The sequence below is a fragment of the Durotheca rogersii genome (assembly GCF_024521655.1).
Source record: "Durotheca rogersii strain YMJ 92031201 chromosome Unknown GGS23scaffold_6, whole genome shotgun sequence".
Lineage (NCBI taxonomy): Eukaryota > Fungi > Ascomycota > Sordariomycetes > Xylariales > Xylariaceae > Durotheca > Durotheca rogersii.
The window spans coordinates 715,603-740,717 of record NW_026251237.1 but is presented as its reverse complement, the minus strand read 5'-3'; the positions used below and the strand labels follow the sequence as shown (position 1 = coordinate 740,717).

Genomic DNA, 25,115 nt, shown 5'->3' with positions numbered 1-25,115 from the left:
TGAAGCGGCTTCGATGCCGAGATGGAGGAGACATGCCGGACCTTTTACAGCTATAGGGCCCAGATGGTTGAAGAATGTGCCGCTGGTTCTCTCAGGTATAGGGACTCCACGCTTTTGTTTCGTGCGCGAGGCGTTGGGTGTTGTCAAAAGCGTAGCAACTCTCTATGGCTGTTATTGCCCCCCCCTCCTTTGGCGGATAGAGACACGAGTTCAAGAATTATGATTATATTCCCATCAGCTCAAGCAGCTCATATTAGCGGCCGGATTTCATGAGGCAGTGGACGAAGAGGTTTTTATTTTTATTTTCGTTCAGGTCCTCCCGATTTTCAGACCTGGTAACTTCACAGGGTACGGATTCGGGTAGTAGACATTGGAGAAACAAATGCGCTTTTACTTCTCCATTCCTTTACCACCAGGAGATTACAAACAAAGCATCCGCCAAACTTTCGATATCCCTATTACTTACCTAGTATCATCATGGAATGATTTCGCACCTAGGAAGCCCTCATATCCTCCTCGATGTCGGATTACCTCAGCCCAACAAGGTATCGTAGAATGCGAACAGATGGAACACTCGCGACCGATGTACACATCCGTGTGCGCTCAAACCACCCACAATATCGCTGTAACGCCGCCGTGATATATCGGTTGAGAGTGAACCAAATAGACACTTCCCGCGGGTTACTTTTTCAATTCACCCCAAGAAGATATTTAGGCAGGAATGCCCAGACCGTCCCAACAACGGAGATCGCAAACGACAACATCATAACCGACCAGGTGAGTATGTGTTCTCGTACGCCTATCTCGTGTCCAAATAGCTTCAGATAAAATGCCAGAGGGAGACTGAGAGTGTTAGCCACGCCGCCTTCTACCAAATACTTGAGTCCGATAGAATCATCATAGACTTACGTGACACAAATCGTGAAGCATAGTGCGCTGCCCATGAACGCCATAATAGCATCGAATTCCGGGAAGAGGATGGCAATCACTAAGAATACCAAGAGCGTCAGGATCCGGACGAGGGCCTTCATCAGTCTCCTCGAAGTGTTAGGGAGGCCGACCGGCGGCGTTTCTTCAGCAACTACCTGTTGCCGAAGACCACATATAACTTCTAGCGTCGTAATAATGGGCTGCGAGTTTAGGGGAATTTTCGTTAAGGGTATAATAGAGATGAAAACTACGAGCAGGAAATTCAAAACGTTAGGGTATCCCGAGGTTTGGAAGATGTTTGCCGTGATTTCGTCGCGAACTTCATCCCCAAACATGACGAAGCCCACCACAGCTATTGAAACGTCCACTATTAGCTACATTGTGTTAGCATGGCACAATATCTAAGAGCTGCCGCCGCAGGAGGCTTACGGTGAAGGTAAATGTATATGCGACGGCCTATAAGGCGCTATTAGCTGACGTCTCTCCGTGAGTCAAGACCTTTACATACCTCCTTGTAACGATGCGGATGCCGCATGTCCCGATATATCTTTTGTCATGTCAGCCCAATTGTTTCTCCTTTCTGGACGTCACAAAACACCTACGTTTGGGAAAACACTATGGCCGCCCCATGGGGACATCAGCAGTCCGAAGGACAGCGGCAAGGTCAACCAGTTAGCGGGAAACAGATACGTCGTTGCGGGTTCTATGAGAGAGCCAGGCGCATGCACTTTGAACAAGCCATCGAGTATGACGATGAAAACAACTTGAGCGCTGCGTTAGAACGGCCGCGTATCCTTGGATATGCGGAAGACTTACTACCCAAGCAGCAAACGATGCCAACAAAACTGGTAAAGCTGAGAAGAGCCAGTGGAGCAAACTGCAACGGGACCATGGCTAGAGTGCAGAGAACCTTCCATTCGGTCACGGTTAGAGTGCCAGGCAAGAGGAGGGCCAGCGAGTCGGCGAAGAGCACGATGAGGGCTACGCAAGCTGCGAGCAGCTCGAGTGTGAATAGCACGGCCGTTGCGATACGCGCTTTCCTGCCGAAGGAGATGAAGGCTATGTCGGAGAAGGTGATCATACTGGGGTCAAGATCCATGCACTTGGCCAGCAACTTCGCAGTCCAGCTGGTCACGGCAGCGCACAGCAGTAAGATACTCAGTCCGCAGATCCAACCAGCATACTTGATGCCCATAGGTAGACTCAGGAGGCCGATACCGATGAGGACACTAGACGAAAAGGGGGTTAATAGCAGATCCGCTGGACCGAAGAAAGCCACTCACTTAGTGGAATTCACAACTGTTTGCGGCAAGGTTGATTGGCCAGACACTGCTAGGACAAGCCGTCCCTCTTGTTCAACTTCTTTCACGACGATGGGTGGGTGGCCTCCATCGGGCAGGTTTGCGCTGGATTCTCGCTGCCGGTGCCAGAGCTCTGCGGCATGAATCATGGAAGCACGGTAGGCCGTCGATTCGATAGAGCCGTAGCTCTGTGTCGACCCGTAGCTACCGACCGGGGGGGTCGTGGATAGGAGAGGCGGGGCCGAGAATATCGAGTTGCTGCGGAAGGATCCGGACGGCGACGCGGCTCGGAGCAGGTCGCTGCCGCGATGCTTCCGCTCGCCTCCATGGCCATCGATCCGCGGAGAAAGCGTGTCTGTCGACCGCGGCTCTTCCTGGCCGACATGACCAAATAGTGGGGCACTCTCAATATCTCGCCGTAGGAGAGATTCCCTAGGCCCGGCCTCGATGTCTCGCCTATTATATGGGTTAGGGTCAACGGCTTGCACTGGCTCCTGGTCGGGAGCGAAGACGAAGGATGGCTGCTGCGGTATTATTTCTGGGAAAGCGGCGGCCCGCTGCCAGCTCCGACCAAAGGACCTGATGCTATTGACGCCACCGATATCGGTGAGTGCGACGAGGCGGTTCGTTACCGAAGACCTATAATAGAGAACGATGCGGTCAGCCTCTGCGATGACGATCCGGGGGGTACAGCTGCAAACCTCCGCCTAGCTCTCCTCGACTGGTCCTCGTGGCTGGTGGCTTCAAAGTCGCTTAACAGAGCCTGGTCGTCAGAGGCGGTGCTCTGGTTGTTAACGGACGACAAACTGTCGCTCCGGCTTAGTGGAGTCCCGCGATGGTGTTCATTCCATGTCGCCGATTGCCCCGTAGCCATTGGCTGACGTCTAGTCTGCAGAACTGGCCCACAGGGGGGAGAGTAGATAGATATGGGTGGATTTATCCTATTTTGTCTAGCCGAGTTGTACGGATTTGGCCCGGGAGACTTCGTCGAGGTGGGTTACCGGGACAGGGGAAAAATGTTTACAGATCGCAGATGAAAGCGAGAGAAAGAGAGAGAGGCAGGGAGATAGACAGAGAAACTTATAATGCGCCTTTGCCTATCGGGATTCGATCACCTGAGCTCCGTATCCTAGTTGATTATGGTAGGTGGTGGGGAGACGGGAATGCTAATTGAGACGTTAACATGGTGCCGGTTGAGACGTCGGCGCTTCCGCTACCATGTGTTCCGCTATACTAAGGTAAGGCTTGGCTCGCGGACCGCTAAGGTATGCACGAAGATACAAGGAGACGGACTCGAGAGAAAAACAATGGTGACGATAACAGAGGTCTCACGATTCGGCATCTTCGATGTTGCGTCTCCTCAAGATCTCGAACCACGGAATGGCGGAGAGCGTTCGCATCTAGGAGGTAGGTAGCGCACGTACCTAAGATAAGGAATATAGTAGAGGTACATATGCAAGTTGGACAGTAGGAAGTTGCCACCAGCTCCTGGCACCACCCCGTTTTGGCTCCATGGACGGATCTCATTGGCCAATGGGTCGGGTGTGGAGAATCCTAGCAGCCTGGCAAACTCAAATTTTAAGGGCTCGTGAACGAGGTTGCGGCTGTGGATACGTACCTCCGTACCTGCGAGGCATCGACGGGTGACGGAGCTGCACCGAGCGTGGCTGGAATCGCTTGTCATCGGCTCATTCCAGACGCCAGCAACGAAAGGGGGAAAAAAATTGTTACGCCGGGTGGTGAGGAGATGGCGGGTAGATGCTAGAAGTTTCCCACGCACCTTGCTCGAGGTTCGGAGCGATCCAGACCTGGCAGCGAAGGGGTAAAGGGCGAGTGATGTCACTATCAAATGCGGGCAGAAAGACTGGGCTGGTCCCCCCCTTGTCTCCCCTCCCTTAGCCCCCCCCCATTCCACGGAGGTCGCCATACACGTAAGGTGTAGGCACGTAGTACATGTATACAGGAGAGATAATAGGTACGGTAGTAATCCCGCCTCCGCCTCAACTTCGACCAAACTCCTACTTATCATTTGAGGAACGACCTGCTGTGGGCACCTGCTATCTCCTATAACGCGCCGTAGCATCAAGAACTATCTGCCCTCTTTGGCTTGATTCAGAGATGTCGCCAATCCCAGGCATCTGCCGAGAGATCAGAACCCGATCTGGTTACCGAACCCGCATGTTCTAAATTCTATGGATATTCTCGCCTTTTCTTTCTTTCTTTTTGGTTTCGGGGATCGTAAAATATCCTCCTATAGGTATAACCTATGTTTGTAATTAACCTATCCTACATCTGCTCAACCGGCTGCCGACCGGCTCCTTGAACTTTTATGGGGATAGGCTACCTGTTGCGAGGTCCTTGCCTGATAGGTAGCAGCAATACTCTCTCGGGGGATGCTGCAACAAGATGCTCTCCAGTAACCCTGAAGAAGAAAAATTTTTCCCGTCCTCCTAGGCATACGGCACCCTATTCAAGTGGGGGTGGCGACGGTGTAAATAGCTGCCTGACATCGTAGATCCGTAGTCAGTTTACATATCGCCGACGGGCTTGCCGTTGCGAAGGAGCCCGTCTAAGCTAGATATAGGCAGCTAGTTGATAGGGTAGACGCACGGGCCGGCATGTGTGTAATAGATAACCAACATGGACCTAAGGAGAACAGGTGATAGCAATCTGCAGTCTCCCACGGGTTCTCGTTCTAAAGAGAGGGAACCAGTCGTCCCATGCTGCGAATGAGACACTCGGCTCAGCTTCCTTGATATCCGCTCAAGCAGTTTACCCGGTTCCTTCTGCCCAGCCACTGATTATCAAGCCACAGTTTCTGGGTTCGGGCACGATGATATCCCTCACGCAATGAAGCTTTAGGAAGGACGGCCCTCAGGGCACCAGTATAACGAGGGCATCTCCAGACCTCTTTCGCCTTACACCCTGTAGCATCACCCTCGCCGCCCCTAGAACCTCCTTTACCAGCAGAAAACGGCCTCGCGCGGCTTTTGACGTTCGGGTATTCCTATTACTAGAGTTGTTTCCCCTTCTCGGGCCAACCCGGTGCCTCGTGTTGGTTTGACCGAGGACGGACGCTAGCCTACGCTGATGCGTAGTTCTCGGGTAGGGGCATGCTGTTAAAGGCGTACAGCGCAGAACGCTCCTGGTGGGATTCGGTCCTGCTGGGTAACACCAGCCATTTTGGCCTGGCCACGGGTTAGTTGACGACTATGGGGTTAAGTTGAGGTTTGTTTCGATAAGTGACTGATTAAATTATAACGTTGAGGCTCTAGAGGCATTGAAAATTAGGTATCATAATAAGCTTGCGAGCAGAAACGACCCTTGATATAATACGTCCGAGCTGTCCGAGGTGACGGCTGACTTTGGCTAGGTTATGGAAGTTTTTTCAGAGCCTAGCATCTTTTCGACTCTCGTATGTGTGGTCATCGGTATGGCGACTACTAGCCCCCTCCGCGATAGCAATCTGCCCAGCCTTGTAGGACTGTACTTTCTTGGGAAACGCATAGGGCCTCTCTGCCGAGACTAGAGCATGGCCGCTGGAGTTCGGTTGCAGCACTGAGAAGTGCTAGGTACCATTTCCCCGCGAGAATACGCCCTTTCGTTGGCCTTGTCGATTCGTGACGTGTGGTGTGTCCTTCTCGACCTGACAGTCTTCTGGCGTTTGTTCATCTTGCTATTTTCGGCATACCCTGCAACAAGTCGAGTTTACTCGATGCAATTTCCATGAACACAATTGGCAGTTCTATGTAGGTACCTACCCAGGTAGGGCGGGCGATCGGCTTAATGTATGGGCGGCGAAGGCCGCGTTTCTCATGATTCACAACATGGTTCGCATCCGTATACCTCTTGACGCGTTTAAGATATACCTCGGTATGTAAACGGTATAAGCTTACCTGTCTGCCTGCCTGCCTATGTATAAAGGCGGCCCAAACGTATCTATGAACCGAAGCTATGTATTTAACAGGGCGAAGACGGCGATGGCACTGTATCAACACTGCGAATCAAATTGTTAGTTATCCTTGAGGCAGTACCAGACCACGTAACACCGACACTTACACATCCCTAGATACACGTATGCGTATTCTGAACAGATACGTGTGTGCATGTATAGCAGATAGCGACGGGTACAGATCACAGATGGGAAATGCTGGTTTTTTCTTGTATACAAAAAGCAGGAGAGGAGAGGAGAGGGAAAAAATACGCGCGAAAAAAAGAGGTTGTAGAGGTTAGGTGCGTTAGGGTAGGCAGGTAGGTACCTGTAGGTACCTAAGGCTGGGTACGTGGATGCGGGTACAGCGTCCGGGTCTGGATTGCGTAGCGGGTTGTCTGCCTGTCGGTACCAGGCAAATCAGTCAGCAGCAGCGTGTTGCGTGTGCGTGCGGGCGCCTGCCTCAGGGAGATCTGGCTTCTAACGCTCCTTCTATCTTGCTGTGGAAGGCGTTAGAAGGTGTGGCGTCCCTACCAATTTGACAAGCCCACCTGGTCCGAGCTCCCTACACCTCTCGTCATCAACAGCTCAAACACATTAGCACGGAGAGAGGACGTTCAAACTTCCGATTTTCAACCTCTTCCTCAGTTTCCTTCTCCCCTTCCACCTTTTTTTTTTCATCACAAAACCCCCTTCGGCCCGTAGGAAGAATCGCCCTTGGACCGTTCTTGTCAAGGACGAGGCCCAGTTTCTGCGGATATCCCCCCGCATCTCCCCTCGCCCACCTGCGTTCGTTCCCACACCTCCACTGGCAAAACCCGACGACCCTGACCTCAAGTAGACGTCCTCGCCTCCCCGAGCAGCAGACATCACCATCATGGCGCCCGAGCACGAGCACAAGAAGAAGGTGAACTTGGCGTGAGTGTTATTGTCTCATGAAATCACGCCGCTGGTCCGTGTTCGAGCTAACCTCTTCTCTCAGCGACGTCTCCGGCGCCGAGCCTAAGGACGTAAGATGAGCGAGCCTAGTGCGGATACGAAACCTCGTGAGAACTAACCGCCGCTTTCAGGAGAATGATGTTGCCACGGCCATCCTCAAGAAGAAGAAGAAGCCCAACCAGTTGATGTATGGACCAGCCCCTCCATAGCCTGTTTCGGCAACGCTCGTCTAACTCCTTTCTGCCAGGGTTACCGATGCTGTCACTGATGATAACTCTATCATCGCCCTGTCGAATAACACTATGGAGCAGCTCCAGCTGTTCCGGGGCGACACTGTTCTCGTGCGAGGCAAGAAGAGAAAGGATACCGTTCTGATCGTCCTAGCGGACGACGATCTCGATGACGGGAGTGCCCGGCTTAACCGAGTCGTTCGCCATAACCTACGAGTAAAGCATGGCGACATCGTCACCATTCACCCGTGCCCGGATATTAAATACGTAAGTAGGCCCTCTCGGAACGCGGCGAGTCGATACGACTAGCTCACGCTGACCTCGCAAATAGGCCAAGCGCATTGCCGTGCTTCCTATTGCCGACACCGTCGAGGGCCTAACTGGCTCGCTCTTCGATGTCTTCCTAGCACCATACTTCCGCGAAGCCTATCGGCCCGTCCGCCAGGGAGACCTGTTTATTGTTAGGGGCGGTATGAGACAGGTGGAGTTCAAGGTTGTCGAGGTCGACCCTCCAGAGTTTGGCATTGTGGCACAGGACACCGTCATCCACTGCGAAGGCGAGCCGATCCAGCGTGAAGAGGAAGAGAACAATCTCAACGAGGTTGGCTACGATGATATCGGCGGCTGTCGGAAGCAGATGGCCCAAATTCGTGAAATGGTCGAGTTGCCCTTGCGACATCCACAATTGTTCAAGTCTATCGGTATCAAACCCCCGCGTGGTGTACTACTCTACGGACCCCCGGGTACCGGTAAGACGTTGATGGCTCGTGCCGTTGCCAACGAGACCGGGGCTTTCTTCTTCCTGATCAACGGCCCCGAGATCATGTCCAAGATGGCCGGTGAATCCGAGTCGAACCTTCGAAAAGCATTTGAAGAGGCCGAGAAGAACTCGCCTGCTATCATCTTCATCGACGAGATTGACTCCATCGCCCCCAAGCGAGACAAGACGAACGGTGAAGTCGAGCGACGTGTAGTCTCTCAACTGCTTACTCTTATGGACGGCATGAAAGCTAGGTCCAATGTTGTGGTCATGGCCGCTACCAACCGACCCAATTCGATTGATCCCGCCCTGCGACGTTTCGGTCGTTTCGATCGCGAGGTTGATATCGGTATTCCCGACCCCACTGGCCGTCTAGAGATTCTACAAATCCACACCAAGAACATGAAACTCGGTGACGACGTGGATCTCGAGCAGATCGCTGCCGAGACTCACGGCTACGTCGGCTCTGATATTGCCGCCCTATGCTCGGAGGCTGCTATGCAACAGATCCGAGAGAAGATGGACCTCATCGATCTGGACGAGGATACCATCGATGCCGAGGTCCTCGACTCCCTGGGCGTCACCATGGAAAACTTCCGATTTGCTCTGGGCGTCTCCAACCCATCTGCTCTTCGCGAGGTTGCTGTGGTCGAGGTCCCGAACGTCCGTTGGGAGGACATCGGCGGCTTGGAGGAGGTGAAGCAGGACCTCAAGGAGAGCATTCAATACCCCGTCGACCACCCCGAAAAGTTCCTCAAGTTCGGCCTTTCCCCCTCCCGTGGTGTCCTGTTTTATGGTCCCCCCGGTACTGGTAAAACCATGTTGGCCAAGGCCGTCGCCAACGAATGCGCAGCCAACTTCATCTCAGTCAAGGGCCCGGAGCTTCTCAGCATGTGGTTTGGTGAATCTGAAAGCAACATTCGAGACATCTTCGACAAGGCACGCGCTGCTGCTCCCTGTGTAGTCTTCTTGGACGAGTTGGATTCGATTGCCAAGGCTCGCGGCGGATCCGTTGGGGATGCAGGCGGTGCTTCAGACCGTGTCGTCAACCAACTTTTGACCGGTAAGTTCTTCTTACAGCCCTCTGCCAACCGGAATTTGGCTCGCTAATACCGCAATAGAAATGGATGGTATGACTTCGAAGAAGAACGTCTTCGTTATTGGCGCGACCAACAGGCCCGAGCAACTCGACCCGGCCCTTTGCCGACCGGGCCGTCTTGATTCGTTGATCTACGTGCCGTTGCCCGATGAGGCTGGCCGTCTGAGCATCCTCGCGGCTCAACTCCGCAAGACACCCGTTGCTCAGGACGTCAACCTGACCTACATCGCCTCCAAGACCCACGGGTTCTCCGGTGCCGATCTCGGATTCATCACCCAGCGAGCCGTCAAGATCGCCATCAAAGAGTCCATCACCGTCGACATTGAGCGGCAACGTGCCCGCGAAGCTGAGGGTGAGATGGATGTCGACGATCAGGAGCTTGAAGATCCGGTCCCCGAGCTTACTCGGCGTCACTTCGAAGAGGCTATGCAGATGGCCCGAAGATCCGTAAACGACGTCGAGATCCGCCGGTACGAAGCCTTCGCACAGCAGATGAAGAATGCCGGCCCTGGCGCGTTCTTCAAGTTCCCTGCGGCTGGAGGTACCGGTGGTGCAGGCCCCAGCGGCGACGACAACTTCGGCCAAGCCGGTGACGACGACGGTCTTTACGACTAAGCTCTGATCACCCATCAAGATCCGGGGGTTTAGGACATTTGCCTCCATACTCTTAATCCCTTTGTCGCCGCGCACCTGCGTAATCAACGGCCCAGTGCACTACACTGCGAGCTCGGCGCCTACGATGTAGCTTTTTGCGGTTGCGATAGGGATTTGCGTTCACGATAGACTCGGGCCATGACAGAATTAGGGTTATGATGCAGCTAATAAATATCACGCAACGACAAGCACGACCGTTTGGCCTTCTGCGGGCCTGCGGGACATACCCCGATTCTAGTCGGGGTGGGGGGAAGTATATGGCCATGTCTACTACGTCGTGGCGTATTTCACGATAGATTCACAAATCGAAATATTTCAATAAGAGTTTCCTCACGTGTGATACTTATAAGTTAGGTATCGACAGTATAAAATGCGAGGCTGTATACCGTAAGAGTCTGCGCCTAGTGACCATACCAACACTATCTGTCATCGTTATTCCGTAGTCCATGATGTACGATCTAGTTTGTGCTATAGGTAATCGTCGTGGCTATCAGATATCAGTCAGCGTAAAGCCTTGTGAAAGCCCCCTTGCTATTACATAAGCAAGGACCACCACGGTTGGGCAACATCACCTCCGCAAATCTAGTTGGCCGGGCGACCCGACGAGCGAAATCAAGATGGGGAGAAAAAGGGGCGCCTCGGAATGCTCCTCCTATATTGCCAACACCTGATAATAACGTAGCATATGATGACGATGATGACGACGATGACAACGGTAGAGATAACAGTAGTAGTAAAACAAGCCCAGCGCTCTCTCTCTCGTAACGCCGATGCCCCAAAACCAACCCCCCTTTGCCTGGCTGTGTCCACCGATGCCCGAAACAGCTGTATGAGTCTGTATGTAAACTAAGTGTATCAAGGTTTTTTTTTTCGGAGGGTGGGGGATTCATTCTCCTATTCTTGGTGCTTTTTGTTCCCTTTTCCCCCCTCGGCGCCGCCTAGGGGGGGGGGTAGGGGGGGGTCTGTCTCGAGGGCCCCGGACGCTCAGCGCTCGAGGCACCCCGGGTTGGACCCAGCCGGCGAGCGCCGTCGTTCGTCGCGGCAAGGGATAAGAAAGGGAAGGGGGTAGGAGAGGGTGGAAAGGGGGGCGCGAAGCATGCGTGCCGTTGAGCGTGAGTGGGTGCGTATATATATATATACGGCGATATAGCGTGGCAGAAGATGCGCTCCGAGGCAAAAACAGGTAGATCGGACGGGCTGGCTTCGCACTCCCGGGTCCTCCCTCCTCCCTCCCCTTCTTAGTTCTCGCTCTGGGCCCCCTTCCTTCGAATCAACAACTGCTGGCAACCCGCTCCGCCCCCCCAAAGATAGACAGAAAGCCCCTCCGGTCCCCATGGTCTACTGCTCCCCCCTACCCAACGACATATCCGTATATTACCTCTCTCCGCCTCCGACGTATCCCGCCCGCGGGCCTGCGGGCCCGTCGCTGCCAGTCTCTAGCCGGCGGACGAGCCGTCGTCGACCTCGCACACGGCCTCGAGGCACTCGCGCGTGACCTTGAGCACGGCCTCGACGACGGCGGGGGGCACGGCGAGGCTGCCGTCGCCGGCGAGGGGCGGCGGCGGCGACGACGACGACGTCGAGAAGGACGAGGACGTCGCGCCGCTGCCGTTCACCGCCCCCGACCTGCCGTTGGTGGCGGCCGCCGTGCCGTTCACCTCGCCGTGAGTAGTGGCGGCGCTATTGCCGTTGTTGTTGCCATTGCTATTGGTGGGTTCGTTGGTGTCGGAGGACGAGGACGAGGACGAGGCGGCGGCGGCGGCGGTTTCCTGGCGCACGTCCTCGAGGACGCGGCGCACGAGGGCGGGGAAGGTGGTCGCGTCGCCGTTGCGCAGGAGGGCGAGCGCGTGCGCCTGCACGTTCGACGGCCAGTTGGAGGGGTGCGAGTTGAGCGCGTGCAGCAGGTGGTCTTGGATCCTGCGGTTGCGTCGTCGCCGTCGCCGGGCGGACGTCGGTCAGTTAGGTGCGCGATGCGGTGCGATGCGACGCGATGATGCGGCGCGTAGCTTGAACGATGGGCTCTCTCTCTCTCCCCTCCCGTCCTCTTCGTTTCCTCTCCTGCGTTCCTCGCGCGGACAAAAACACCCATCCGATCTCTACCCGACCTCGCTCGCCCCACCCCCCCCCCAGTTCTGCCACTGTCGTACGCGATACGAGGCCGGAAGAGGATGGAGCCGAGGGGATGACGAGGAAGAGAGAGGGTGAAGGGCGAGGAGGAGGGGAGGGGCGAGGGAGAGAAGAGGAGACATGACAGAAAAGAAATGAAGGGGGGGATGGAATTACTTAGTAATGTGGCCGTCGCGTATGAGCAGCATATTGATTTGCGACCGCAAATCCGGATCCAGGGTCGCGGGAGTATATGTCGCTGCCGACGTCGGCACCTTAACCGGTGTAGACGGTGGGTGTGACATGGTGGCGTTGGTCGGGCTGGGTCAGGAGGGAGGGGTCTGTTCCTCCTCCTCCTTTCTACAGCAGCTATTTCTCTCTCTCCGCGCCGTAGGTTATCGGAGAGGGGTGGCGGGGGATGTGAAAAGCAGAGGCGCCGCAGGCGGGGAGGGAAAGGGGGGCTCGGTACGAGAATCGGATCGGGACTCGAGGATCGATGATGGTGGTGGTGGTGGTTTGGGAGGGATGACGGGATGACGACCGTGTTCGCGGTGACAAGAGTCCGGGAGGCGCGAGAGGGGCTCTTCAGCAGATCGTATCCCGAGTTGGGAAATTGGCCCTTGGGCACAGCGTAATTTATATCGCGTCGGATTCGCGCGATTGGGCGGTGGGACGTCGATGGCAATCCGTGCCGCGCGATCAGCTTCTTGTTCGACGGGGGAACGCTGACGAGGCTGACAATTATCCGGAAAGTTTGCAGACACGAGGCTGAGGGAGGCCGTCCAGACATTCGTAATAAGCGGATCGTTTGGGGCGCGACTGAGTGGGTCTCTGGTATTGCAAACAAAACCGGCGTGGGGCTCGACCGGCTTGCTTACTGTGCTACCCACCTAGGTAGGTACCTACGTCGTACCTACCTATACGTAGGTAGATACGAGATTCCGGATGACCGTGACGCTTTCATTACATAAGCATGACCTTCCCCGCTGCCGTCGATAGCTACCTCCAGGAGGTAGGTACCTAAACTACCCTAGGTACCTAGGCACCCGGGCACCTCACATGTAGTACCGCCCAAACACATAGGTACCTCTACCTCTCTGGTACCTACACCTAGGCCCCGACATCCCTCTTGGTAGCCTTAGCGGGAACGACCTTCATAGGAGGCTAGGCTAGGTTAGGTACTTCCCAAGATACCTAATGTAATATCAACCGGCAACTTCCATTACTACCAGCCTATGTACCTATGTAACTTACCTTAGGTAACTACAGGTATGTAGAGCAACGCGGTGAGCTCCGGGCCGCTACTCCTACACCTACAACATCCCATATCCATGTAGGTAGAGCAGTAGATCGATCACCTTATCGGAATGCCTACTTCGTTGTCCCTACCTACAGCCCGCGTACCTAAAGGCGGACGATCGCATTTTAGGTGCCGTCCCTTTTTCTACATATCGATTAATACAGCTCATTAGTTAGGCCTTTCCGTCCTGCGCATTTCCTCGCACAGCCGACCCGCCGTTCCCGCCGGCTTCGTCGTCTTACCTACCTACCTACCTGGCAGATGGAGGGTTTCGCCCAACAGGGTCGACGGCAGGGACGGGCTACCCCATAGGCATATATTGGGTAGCGGTGGCACGACGCGCCGTGTCAGAACTCACGGTATCAGGCCTTCCGCGGCGCCTCTTGCCCAACGTCTCAGGAGAAGACGACCGCCCGGGATTCCCACAGCCCCCCTGAGCGAATCGTCGCGGCCGGGCCCGCCTGCGAGCGCGGCAAAAGTCCACCTCCAGGGCGCGAGGAGTTGCCTGCCCGCCCACCCAGATAGGTTGGCATTATAGAAGAGCCCTCCATGCATGCAGCTACGTAGGCGTGTGTGTGTGTGTGTGCATGCACGCGCGTGTCTCCGTACACGCCTCTTCTACGTGTATCTATGCACGCACGCACGTAGGACTCGGCAAGGTGGAGGTTACCTATCATATTTCCTGCGCAGCGCATCACGGCCCGGCTCCAAGGCGGCAGGAGTACCTCGTTTATCCCTACAATCCTATATGACTATCGACAGTCGTCTACGGAACGGCGACAGGATCGGCTACGTTACACACGGAGTTCCATGGGCGTTTGTCCCTAGGATGTAGGGTGGGATCGAGGGAGATACCGTGGATGCTCCTACGCATGTACGCGAAGGTCTATACCATCGCTTGAACTGCAACGTAGCTACATATACGTCATCACCAGAGACGTCGATCAGGTATTTGACACCTAGGCTTTATTACGTTGGTGGTAGTAGATGTAGATGCGTTGGGCAGGCCGGTGAACCAAGATGCTTGTATACCTAGGTAGGTAGGTATAGCTTCCCCTATCCGCCCCCCCTCTTCTTCTCAGCTTCAAATTGCCGTATATATGCACGTAACCAACGGAGAGCGTGACCGGCGCGTATATCTATTGAAATGTACAACTACTAAGAAATGGCTTCGCAATATCCAGTCGGCTCCATCGGCTGCTGCTGGATCCTATCCCCCTCGGTCGCACCGGCCTAGCTCCTCAACTCAATTACAGTCCGCATGACCTACCAAGTATCAAAAAATTGCACATATGCTTCTTGATATGCCTACATGATAGAGCGAAGCTCAGGTGCGCGCATATATCTGTGGCGACAACATCTGAGTCAAGTTCCGATTTAAAAGGGGGGGAAGGGGGTGAAAACGTCTTAATTAATCGATAAGTCAAACACCTTGTTTTCAAACGAGACAACAAAAGAGGAGAGAGAGGGAGGGGGGGGCCCGATGTTTCCTCGGCGCGCGTTTGTGGACGGTTGGCGCTCGAGGGAGACCGTATCGAGAATTATTCGCCCGAGCTTCCGACGGCGAAAGCTCAGATGAAGCGATGGTCAGAGAGGCCCGCCGCGGTCCTCCAATTGGCGGTTAACGAGAGTCGTCGTGGCTCGGGCATTGGTGCCGGCGAGGTTTTCTATCATGGGAACGGTAGGGGGAACAGGCCAGCCTGTCTAGTCCGTGTATGTAGGCCCAACTCTTCCGGCTGCCAGCGATGGTGAGGAGATATCCCCTAGAGCCTGCCCTAAAGCACCAGCACATCATTGGGCGTCCCCAGACTGGGAATGCAGCCGACACATACGACGGGTCTGGTGGGTGATTCCCAATAATTAGGCCGCTATTATTGATGGCCAACTCAGTCCTCGAGGCACGTCAGACCAGGCTTTCCTCCTTTTCTTTTTCGGACCTGGCCCTCGATTCGGCGTCGGGGAATGAGCAGTCCTCGCTTCACCGACTATAACTTCTCGAGCCCGTCATGCGCTGCGGCGTAAAGATCCTTGCATTCGACTCGGCCTGGGAGACAGCGAATCAATGTTAGCCGGATCAGCCGCGATCGGTTCGCCATTCGCTAGGACTATACATCCCTGATGTTCCTTGACGCGGTTGCGCGAGAGGAGTATTTCCCTGGCCGATTCAACTCACCGATGCTTTGCAGCATTAGGCTCTCCCCTCTAAGAAATATGATATATGATCTGGCAGATCCGCGTACGCGGCCAGGTATAACGACCCCGGTCGCGATGACGACGTTTTTCGTAGTGCGGGCATCGGCGACGAGCACATGGCAACCCCGAAGCTCAGAAAAGAAAAAAGTCGGTCTGGACGGGACTTCTGATGGCGGCGGTTACGGTAGCATGGCCCCCTAGGGTAGGTCGAAGGCGATTGGCCGTGGAGATGGAATAGGCTGCTCGCATCCCCGTTTCCTGCCGCGGCCGGCACTAATTTCTTAGTGTATCCCGTTCTCCCACTGCCGCCGTGGGCGTAAGGAGATTCCATGACCCTCACTAGGTATCTGAGACACACGTAGGTCAAGGGGGAGGGGGAGGGAGAGGGGAGGGGGGGGGGGGGGAACTCGACCTACGTGTGTTATTATTGCTACCATCTCATTCATCATCATCCTAGCCGCTGCCCGCTTACCTACCCTTATCACTGACAGGCTGGCAGGCGCTTTTCGCCTCACCCTTCTCCCTGCATACACGATTTTTCTTTTGGGGAATCCGCCCCGGAAGTATCCCCATAGATCCCGACATCCGACCAGGCTGACCGACGTCCGTCTGCAAAAGGCTACCCACGGATTGGAGTGCCCGCCAGCGGCGCTTAGAACAGCACCCTCCCCGCACCGCATATCCCAGGAGCGCGCCGTGGGACGACCTAATATACGAGCGCAACCGTGAACGGCGTACAGAGCATCCCTCGTGTGCGCCAACGCGGAGCCGTGCCTTTCTCATCCAACGAGGCCGGGGACCGGGCTAGACCCAGAAGTGTAGTCGGTTCACGTGCCAACCGGTGATCTTCGACATTATCGTATTCCGTCCTTGTGATCTCGAGTACAAACGGGCTTCGGGTAGCTGCGTGGGCTCGAGTTAGCCCCTACTCGCGTCGGCGTTATAGATGTATAGGAATTCGAGATGGTTCGTCGCATTCCCGAGTAGCTGTCCGATAGGATGACGCTCACGGGGTACCTGATCCTGCGGCAGATGACCAAAGCGCACATCCAATAGTCTTATGTCCGCATGCCTGAGATGACTGGGAAGTTATACCCAGTCCCAGGTGGTACGAAGAAAAAAACCCCGATCTATCACGCGCAGCCGCCCCCGAATGTGTCGATGAGGTCGCGATTGGGTGGCCGAAGAGTTGCGACTGGTTCTATGCAGAGACGGCGTCTCGAGCCAGACCCTACCAGCAGCAGTCAGCACCATCGGATAGGGGGTACCATGTCAGCTCCTTCCAAAGGGCATCACAAGCTCTTTTGTACGGGAGGATGGACTCGGCCTCACACACCAGCCGTGTGCCCCCCACGACAATATTACCCGATCTTAGGCTGGCAGCTACCCCCGCGCCGTACTCCTATCGTGCTGGCTCCTGAGTGGCCTGGGCCAGATGCAAAACGCACGGCCCAGGGTCATAGCCAAGATCCGGGGGTTGCAATATGCAGAGTGTCGGTGTGTACTGTGGCGCCGGCTGGTTCCGAGTTGCAGGAAACTAAACTTGTGAGGGGGGAAGGGGAGGGGGGGATCGGGGGACGGGGGGGGGAGGTATCAGCCACACCGGAGTGTAGCAGAGGCGAATATGATCAGACGCAGCAGACATGGCCGCATAGGAGGCTACCAGGTTGTCGGAAATCGAGAGCCAGACCAGGTAGGGCGGCCTGCATCTGCAGCAAGCTCAATGAGGAAGCAGAGAAGGCCTTGTCGTCAGGGAGCTGTTACAGGCAACCGCTTCAGCTACGTCTACCGACCTCACGCCTTCGCCAATGTGCGTCCGTATCGGGACGGAGAGAGGGGAGGAGGGGGAGGCGAGGGAGGCGAGGGAGGCGGAGAGGCGATGATGCGGTACCCCTCCATCGTCAGCCCCTCGGTGATGCAGGGTGCTTGACCGTATCTGCGTGCCCGGGGTAGCATAGACCATGGAGAAGATCAGATCGCACGGCAAGAACAAAGATGGCGGGAGCGTCGATGCGCCCTCTGCGCGTAACGAGCCCAGAACGAGCCCGGACGGAGATCCATAGAAGCATCCTGCACGGGCAGGTGGGTGTGTACGTGTGCCTCATACACGCATACGGCTGTGCACACCACGTATTCTGCCGGCGTGGAGGGGTCTTGGATTGGCGCAGGCAAAGCACACGACGGAAGGGGGTTCGTGGCCGAGGGCAGACGGAGACAGGAATAGATAGGCCCGGCACCTGAGGTAAGGGAGAGGCAACTTTGCCTGGAAGAAGCCGAGATGGCTGGCTGCCTCGCAACTCACCTTCCCAGCGACGAGCTTGTGCACCCCTGGATGTTGAGGCGTCGGCCGAGTTATGCGCGTTCACATCTCCGTTCCACCACGCGCCCGAGGCCCTCGCTGCCTCAGGCAACCCCTCCTGCGACTCACGAGAGGGCAACTCTACGGCATCTGCCTACGCTGGTCCCGCCCGGCCTCTATTCATACCGCCCCTCGCTCCCCTCCTACGCCCTACCACCTAGGTGCCGCCTCTCGCTGGCAGCCACCTAGGCACGTAGCCAGCATGCTGTGCGTACGTGCAACCAGCTTCCTAGAGGTGGGAGTTAGGTAGGCCAGCTGCCTTCTTTAGTCCCTAAAGCATGTCCACCGCAGAACCCGAGGCCCGAGTAGAGGCACCTAAGACATGTAGGTATATTCTAGGCTTATAGGGGCGGTCGGCAAATAGGAGAGACCGACACCCTCGTCTAGGTCGGCGAGACGCCTCTAGCGGGGAGGAACCCAAACCCAGCAAGCCACGCGTAAATGCCGGTGACAACCACACACAGGATAGCCTCGTACCCGGCGGATCACACAGCCAAGTCGGAGTATATACGGCAATACATGGAGCTAGGTACCCGCCCGACCCTACCTAAAGTACCTGAAGCATCTACGAGAGGAGGCGCCTCGCGAGCCCGCCCTAGGTAAGGCCGTCGGGTAGGTGATGTATGAAATGTGTGATGTCGGCTCCGGGTAAGGCAGGTAGGGCTGGCACCAGCCAGACCGCCTGGGCAGGTTATACTCAGCCCGTTTTGGACACGCGCAGGGTTGAGTCATAGATAGTTACCATGTGCCCACAGATCTACTCGGTATGTGAGTAGGGGGCGTAGGGGGCGTAGATATAGTGAGCGGGCGGCGGCATCCCGTGGAGGTCCCGAGGGGGTGCGTACACACCTGCAGGCAAATCCTGGAGGTAGATTAACTGATGTCAGCCAGGTACCTAGGTATGGAATGGATGAGATCTGGGGATTCCACAAAACAGCTCCATCGATCAGCGTGAGAATCTAATATCATATGTGCCGTAAACGCCTCGCCTGGTAAGCACAGCTTGGCTGCAAGCTGGCCATTGGCCGCTGTTGGGGGGGGGTTGAGGTAGGCAAGCTACCTCGTTTCTACTTCCTTAGGTACCTACTTGTGTCCCGTCCGATCTCTCGGCGAGTCCATTGCATAATAGTGCAGGGCAGAGGCGGCTCGCTCGACCGCTGTCCCCAACGACAGCGCACACTCCCGGGGGAACGAGGGGCGAGGGGCGACCATGCAGTTAGTTAGCCCATGCATGATCAAGCCCGAGGATGCGAAAGCCTCCTCAGGTCTACGGCTTGTTGACCTAGCCTTTGCCACGTCTTTTCTTTTTCTCTGTCGTCGCCCGCAGGTCTAGATCGCCGACGAGATCGGGCCGCAATTCGGCAGATGGACGTCGCAGCAAGGACTCCTCCTTCTCCACTCTCGCAAGTCGGGCTCAGCTCTAAAATCTGACAGTGTTGAGATAATGGATGAAAGCAGGACCTTGTGTGCCTGTATCCCGAAAACACGTGGTGGGCATCGGCCCCGTCGAGAACAATTGATTCCACTACCTCGGGGCGTTGGCCCTGTCAAGGAAAGCGACGGAAGTGCGGTGAAGCACGAGGCGCTGGCATCTGCGGGCCCCGAGCCTGGAGATACCTACCTGCGGCTTCTTCACAGCAGAAAGGAAGACGCTGCTCCCAGGGTTGGCATGACCTGCAGGTTTCTTGATGTCTTGCGTCTGCTGGCTACTGGTTGTTATTCTTAGGAGCACAAACTGAGGATTCGAGGGACAAGGGCTGGCTATCCTCGTGGGAGGGCTATTTAGAGCCTCCTCCTTCCATCTCTCCCTATTGGGAGGGTGTAGCATCGCCTAGAACTGGACCCTGTAAAATGTGGTGCTCGCAGAAATCTGCTGCAGTACATCTTCGCGACGAGTGTCTCCAGACGTCATCATCACTGCCCACACTGAAATCCAGGCCGCCTTCGGGGTTGGGGAGGCGCGTCTGCGCGAGATTCTGGGCAACATCATGGGTCGTGACGTGGACGGTGGCACCGCATGAATCTGGGAAAATGACTCCGGTTTGGCTGGCTTACTGACTTCACGGGGTCTAACCCGACCATCACTGTCACCCTCATCGAAGGGTCGGGGTCGTCTTTTCCCCGCAAGGACTTGGCAGAAGTCCATCGCGCCGTTTGCTCTTTAGAATCATTCCAAGTTGTCCCAGGCAGTCTCAGCCTTGTAAGACATGAAGGTCGCTGTTCTTTGTCCGCTCGCCTGAACATGCAGGGGGTGTCTGGTAGAGGCGCCAAGACTGGGCGAATCTACGTTCCAGCTGCGAAACATAGGTGCGCTGTGAAAGACTGATCGAGCAGTCTAGCCGAGATGGCCGATGAAACGAACCGGGCCTGACCTCCTTCGACTGCAAGTCATGGCACGCCCGTCCAACTTGTGCGATGCGGCAGAAACCGCCAACAGTCCCGTGTATGTATATGCTCGGTGTGGATGGCGACACCCAGTAGTGAGGGCTACCTCTGTGTGAGCTATCACACGGACGCTGTAACCGGGCCCCGAAGTTGCAAGTCAGCGTACCAACTCGGACTGCATCTGTACCCAACACTTTCCGCGGAGGAGTATAGCGCTCAACGGTGAGGGGCACCTATTATACTCGCCAATTTACCACGACGGCACGGCACGGGCGCCGGGGTGGGGAGAGGGGTTACCATTGCCATCCTAGGTCTGCAGATGCGCCGCTGCGATTTGCCGGCGGCTTGCTGTATGACACGTTGTGAAGTCGGAATGCATGGCCGAGAGGAGAAGTGCGGAATCTGCGAAAAAGGTAGGAATCCAAACCCAGGACGTCGAACTGCCCTGAACCAGCTCGGCGGACGGATACCACACTTTTTATGACAACGGACACGGAGCCGAGCTCCGTAAAGGGAAAGCTGGCGGACATAACCAACATGGGATTCTGGTCGACAGGGCCTGGGTTGTCGATTCTCTCGAATGTGACTGCATGGGGGCCGACTCCACACCCAGACCGGTCGCCAGGTTGGGATCTTATCGCTCCTTATCCAGCAAGTCGGTCAGGGCCACTCCCAATAACGAGAGGCGTGCCAAGGATATGCGACCCGGCGTTAACAGCTTTCGGGACAGCAAGCGACCTGCAGGGAAGCTGAGTTGCAGAAGCTTCCTTGGTGGGATGGGCGTCCCCCCATCCGTCCGGTTGAAGTCGGCGAGCGTGTCTGGGCTCGCGAAATGTGACGAGGAGGGGGTGGGATGGAGGAGCAGGGCTTGGGATGAATTAAATGGTCCCGAAGCTAGGAGAAAAGCGGTCGGGGTGAAGACACAACACGGCAATATGCTGCCCCGGACGCTACGCAGGCAGTAAGGTCTGTCTGGTTTTTTGTTTTTTTTTTCTTTCTCTTTCGCCTTCTATTGCCCTTTCGTCCCTCTCTCTGTTCCAGATTAGGTAGCCGGTCAGTTTGGTTGGTATTCCCCAAATGGGAGGGGGGGGAAACCGGTCAAGTATTTCTCTGAGGAGAGACGGGATCTCGGAGAAGACACGCGCGAAAGGATGGCAGACGAGACGGCAAGCCGGTGTCTCCTCCACCACGCCCTCCCCAACCCCCGCCACGCTCACTCTCCCGTATCTCCCTCTCGACTCCCCGCCTCCTATGGTCCCTGTGGGGACTCTCAGGAGGACTTCTGTCCTTCTGTTTCTCTCCCCATCTATCTCATTCTCTCGTTCTATAGAGGGGGGTCCGTAGGGTAGCTGGTCTCTTTCCGAACAAAAGGCGGATGGAAGACTACGGGTAAGGTACCTACACCAAGCTGTCTATTCCTACATTGGGTATACATAGACCCAGGCCCGAGGGGCCTATCGGGGTTCTTGGAGCCTGGAATGTCGGCTCCCCTGGGCTCTTGACCCGGGCCAGGGTCCTGCATCTGGCAAGTGCTTTTACGTACCTGTAATTGTATAACGGCTGTGCCTGTATCTGCATTGAACCGGACAACTGTCCCGCATCCATCCCGTTAAGCTTTACTGGTCGCCGAGCATCAGATGATCTAGCTGATCAGCTCCTGTCTCCCTAAGCTAACATCCTCGTGATGTTCCGCGGAATGGGACACGGGGGGGGGGGGGGGGGTTACCCAAGGGTACCCAGCATCGTACCTAGGTATGCACCCCATGCCCCCGGCGGATGGATCGTGGAAGTGTCGGGCTCGACGAGCATCGAAACAGATACCGCTGCTATACTTGCCCTATAGGTATTGCCTTGTCAGACATACCGACGGAGGGGACGTCGCACAAAGAGGTGCAACCCCACGGTGCAGCAACACGATACACAAAAAGGCCTCCAGAATGCCGCGACGGACGGCGGCTGGGAACAGAGCTGTCGGTTACACCGGGAACTCGAACGAGAAACTCGGCGTGGCAGTAACAGGTAACGGATATTATAGAAAGCTCTCGGGCTCTCCTATAGCCTAGCGACGTGTTGCGAATCTACCTATGTAGTAGGGATCGTCTCAATCTCTCTGGCATCCATCGTAGCCCGTGAGTGACATTCTCGGCTCGCAATAAATAGGGTTACAGCAGTCCAAAAAGGCTATTATCGTCTACCACACGCGAGATATCTGAAACGTCAACAGCCTCTTGGTTGTCTACCTGAGATGCCTGCCGGCGCGGAGCGCCAAAGTACGGCGGTGGTACAACCAAGGTATTTTTATAATGCCCTTGTCCCTCTTCCCCGAGTTCCCCCCCCCCCCTCCACGCATGTGCCTATCACCAACCGACGCGGACTCCGAGATGGCCACGGCGATGACTGCTTGCCTGCTCACTTCTCGTCTAGCCGGCCAGTAACCGGACAGCCTAGACGTCGGATGCATACAGCATACATATAACGGCCGCACTGGCGCGCATACCTACCTACACGCCTTGCCTCTACAACTCCACCTCGCCCGCTGCCCTGTTATTCCCTCCACCAACTGTCTCCATCACAGTTCCCGTATGCAACAGCTACTACAGCTACAGCTACGCCTACGCTCACAGCTCTAGCTCTAGCAAGCAGGCTCTAGCAGGCAAGGTCCGGTTCCGTATTAGAAAAGCCGGGACTACACGAGCACCAAGACATAGCCACCCCACCACACCTGTTTGTGGGAGGGAGCGCGTATAGATGTGGTGTGTGTGAGGAGGGGGGGTGGCGATACCTACCAGCAACCAGCCCACAACAGGTCCCATACATATCGAGGACAGCTTGGTTTATTATTATTCCATTTTGATTATTAGACTAGACCAGAGCTGTCTAGACCCCAGAGGAAAACCAGTAACTTTGATTCCCACTCCCACTACCCCTGTCAGCCGAATATAATTCCAAGACCTCTCATGCATGCAGGTGCGCTGCAATCACAACCGCGAACGTCACCCAGGAGTTAGAGCTAGATGCAAGGCGGTGAGAAGGCTATGAGCCGTTTGGCTGCTGAGTGTAAGCCTCTCAGGACAAACCACATCCTTCTATTCGGCATTGGGATCACAAGCGAGAGGAGGAGATTTTGGGCTTGACAGGCTGCACCTAATTTATCTACTTGTCCCTGCGGACCGGGTTTGACGATCCCTCTAACAGTTAGGATATACCTCTAGGACTGCCGACAAGTACAGGTGGCTTTCCGTCTACGTCTTGTCATCCATACCACATGCAGACGCGCTTACACAAGTACCTAGTCACTCACATATACTTAGACGATATACAGCACGCACCGCACGCACACAGACACACACACACACGCACGCACACAGATACCTACCTACCTCGCAACCATCACGCACAAGCACACACATATACACACACTCACATACGTACGCGTACACGTACACAGACGGCCGATATCTTTTTCTTTCCCTCCGTCTCCCTCTCCCCTCTTCTCTCTTTCTCTGTCTCGCATGCATGCATGCACACACGCTTGTATATGTGCACACATTCGCTTTCAGTTGTGCCCCGACTGAATTGCCCTGGTCTGCCCTAGCTTGGCCCTGGCAGCCCCTAGAGGCTACTTAGAGCATCCACCGCGCTCGGGTATCAGGAGGGTACTTGGTACCCAGAACGATGCTGGAGGAACCTGGAGAGGACTTGCAAGGTACATCTGAATCACCCGCATCCCAATGCTCGCATGCCACAATACATCCATCCTACCTATCTACCAACTGTTGCTGCTGCTGCTGCTGCTGCTGCTGCTACTACTACTACTGCTACCACTACCGCCGCTACCACCACCTCTTACCGACCTAGATACAACCTTCATCCCATCCCATCCATCCATCATCCCGTCCCCTCCCATCCATCCATCCGTTCGTACATACATACGTACAGACATACATATGTACCATACACACCATACATACATACATCATCACATTACAGCATACTGGGAATCCTCCGCTACCCGTCCTCCCGTCCTCCCGTGACATTGACTTTCGCCGCTCCCACCGCGACTACCGACAGCTCATCGCTGTTCGTCCTCACCTCTCTCCCTCTCTCGCCTTGTTTTCCTGTCAGCGTGCCCTTCGAAGCCTGGGTCTAGCAGCCCGACTATCTCATCACCCTCGGGCCTCTCTCAAAAGCACCCGTACTGCCGTCTCTTTCCACTCGCCTGCCCGCCTACCTATACAATACGACGGCCCATGTCTACATCTACGCCTCATATATGCCTGCGTACATAAACACCTGGGTACATACATACCTGCCTGCATATTTAAGCTGCAATATATCAACATAATCATATCCTCGTATGTCTTCTGCTGGTTCGTCTTCTTCTTCATTGCCCTTCCCAACCCCCGGGTCGCCTACGTCTTTCTCGCTTTGACGGGCCAGAGAGCCGTCTTCTTTCAAGCAGCCCTAGCACTTTCCCCCCCTACTAGTCCTTTCTACCGCAACAATCCCTATCAGCCAACCTGGCAAGCAAGGATCTCTTTTGCCTGGGTTCGGGTTACCTGGTGTGAAATTTAGGAAGAAATCAAGTCGAGCACATCCCACCCCTCTAGATCCATTACCACCTTGTCCGCCCACATACCTACATAACGTACTCGATCCCTTGTCTGCCAACTTGCTCCTTCGTCGAAATTTTTCGAGTTGTGTGTGGAACAGCGCTGCAACTGGCAATCCTCTCTGACCCTTGGACTACTTCGCCGGCCTCCGTCGACGTCGTCTCTTCTTATCCTTCTCCTTCTCTGTTGTCGTCCCTCGCTCGTTCCCTATGGTTGCCTAATCAGAGTCGAAAGCATCCCCAAAGTAAGAGTTACTTACAAGCCTGATCGTATCCGCTTCGGCCGCCGGATTGGGAGCTTTGGATCCCATCCATC

The 25,115-nt window shown here is 55.5% G+C and overlaps 4 protein-coding genes across 4 annotated transcripts; 1 reads left to right on the top strand and 3 right to left on the bottom strand.

Annotated features, from left to right (window-relative positions):
* Positions 1–201: 201 nt before the first annotated feature.
* On the bottom strand, positions 202–3,651 carry GGS23DRAFT_561127 (transmembrane amino acid transporter protein-domain-containing protein). Its single transcript, XM_051515922.1, has 8 exons — positions 2,933–3,651; positions 2,214–2,870; positions 1,747–2,159; positions 1,533–1,693; positions 1,439–1,477; positions 1,360–1,386; positions 910–1,304; positions 202–843 (listed from the first exon to the last, which is right to left on the bottom strand). Exons 1-8 carry the CDS (start codon positions 3,103–3,105, stop codon positions 690–692), a joined length of 2,019 nt encoding a protein of 672 aa, XP_051373334.1. The 5' UTR covers positions 3,106–3,651; the 3' UTR covers positions 202–689.
* Positions 3,652–6,658: 3,007 nt separating this feature from the next.
* GGS23DRAFT_561118 (AAA ATPase) lies at positions 6,659–10,236 on the top strand. Its single transcript, XM_051515921.1, has 7 exons — positions 6,659–6,951; positions 7,004–7,080; positions 7,145–7,172; positions 7,233–7,288; positions 7,349–7,598; positions 7,663–9,154; positions 9,213–10,236. The coding sequence occupies exons 2-7, from the start codon at positions 7,040–7,042 to the stop codon at positions 9,803–9,805; spliced, it is 2,460 nt and encodes an 819-aa protein (XP_051373333.1). The 5' UTR covers positions 6,659–6,951; positions 7,004–7,039; the 3' UTR covers positions 9,806–10,236.
* A 1,044-nt stretch (positions 10,237–11,280) lies between these two features.
* Positions 11,281–12,255, bottom strand: GGS23DRAFT_595341 (uncharacterized protein; the record flags this gene model as incomplete). Its single annotated transcript, XM_051518298.1, has 2 exons — positions 11,281–11,761; positions 12,128–12,255. 2 exons carry the CDS (start codon positions 12,253–12,255, stop codon positions 11,281–11,283), a joined length of 609 nt encoding a protein of 202 aa, XP_051373332.1.
* A 2,900-nt stretch (positions 12,256–15,155) lies between these two features.
* On the bottom strand, positions 15,156–16,319 carry GGS23DRAFT_456734 (uncharacterized protein). The gene is made up of 3 exons (XM_051514063.1): positions 15,920–16,319; positions 15,424–15,782; positions 15,156–15,294 (listed from the first exon to the last, which is right to left on the bottom strand). The coding sequence occupies exons 1-2, from the start codon at positions 16,224–16,226 to the stop codon at positions 15,439–15,441; spliced, it is 651 nt and encodes a 216-aa protein (XP_051373331.1). The 5' UTR covers positions 16,227–16,319; the 3' UTR covers positions 15,156–15,294; positions 15,424–15,438.
* Positions 16,320–25,115: the final 8,796 nt, after the last annotated feature.

What these genes read in the sequence shown, in the direction of transcription:
- GGS23DRAFT_561127 (XM_051515922.1), bottom strand. Translation starts at nt 3,105, where the DNA reads ATGGCTACGGGGCAATCGGCGACATGGAATGAACACCATCGCGGGACT. An exon ending in ACAGTTGTGAATTCCACTAA is followed by an intron (nt 2,160 to 2,213) that starts GTGAGTGGCTTT and finishes CTTTTCGTCTAG; the next exon opens with TGTCCTCATCGGTATCGGCC. An exon ending in TGCTTCACGATTTGTGTCAC is followed by an intron (nt 844 to 909) that starts GTAAGTCTATGA and finishes TAACACTCTCAG; the next exon opens with TCTCCCTCTGGCATTTTATC.
- GGS23DRAFT_561118 (XM_051515921.1), top strand. Translation starts at nt 7,040, where the DNA reads ATGGCGCCCGAGCACGAGCACAAGAAGAAGGTGAACTTGGC. An exon ending in CCGGCGCCGAGCCTAAGGAC is followed by an intron (nt 7,173 to 7,232) that starts GTAAGATGAGCG and finishes CGCCGCTTTCAG; the next exon opens with GAGAATGATGTTGCCACGGC. An exon ending in CGTCAACCAACTTTTGACCG is followed by an intron (nt 9,155 to 9,212) that starts GTAAGTTCTTCT and finishes ATACCGCAATAG; the next exon opens with AAATGGATGGTATGACTTCG.
- GGS23DRAFT_456734 (XM_051514063.1), bottom strand. Translation starts at nt 16,226, where the DNA reads ATGAGAAAGGCACGGCTCCGCGTTGGCGCACACGAGGGATGCTCTGTA. An exon ending in CCAGCCTGTCAGTGATAAGG is followed by an intron (nt 15,783 to 15,919) that starts GTAGGTAAGCGG and finishes TCAGATACCTAG; the next exon opens with TGAGGGTCATGGAATCTCCT.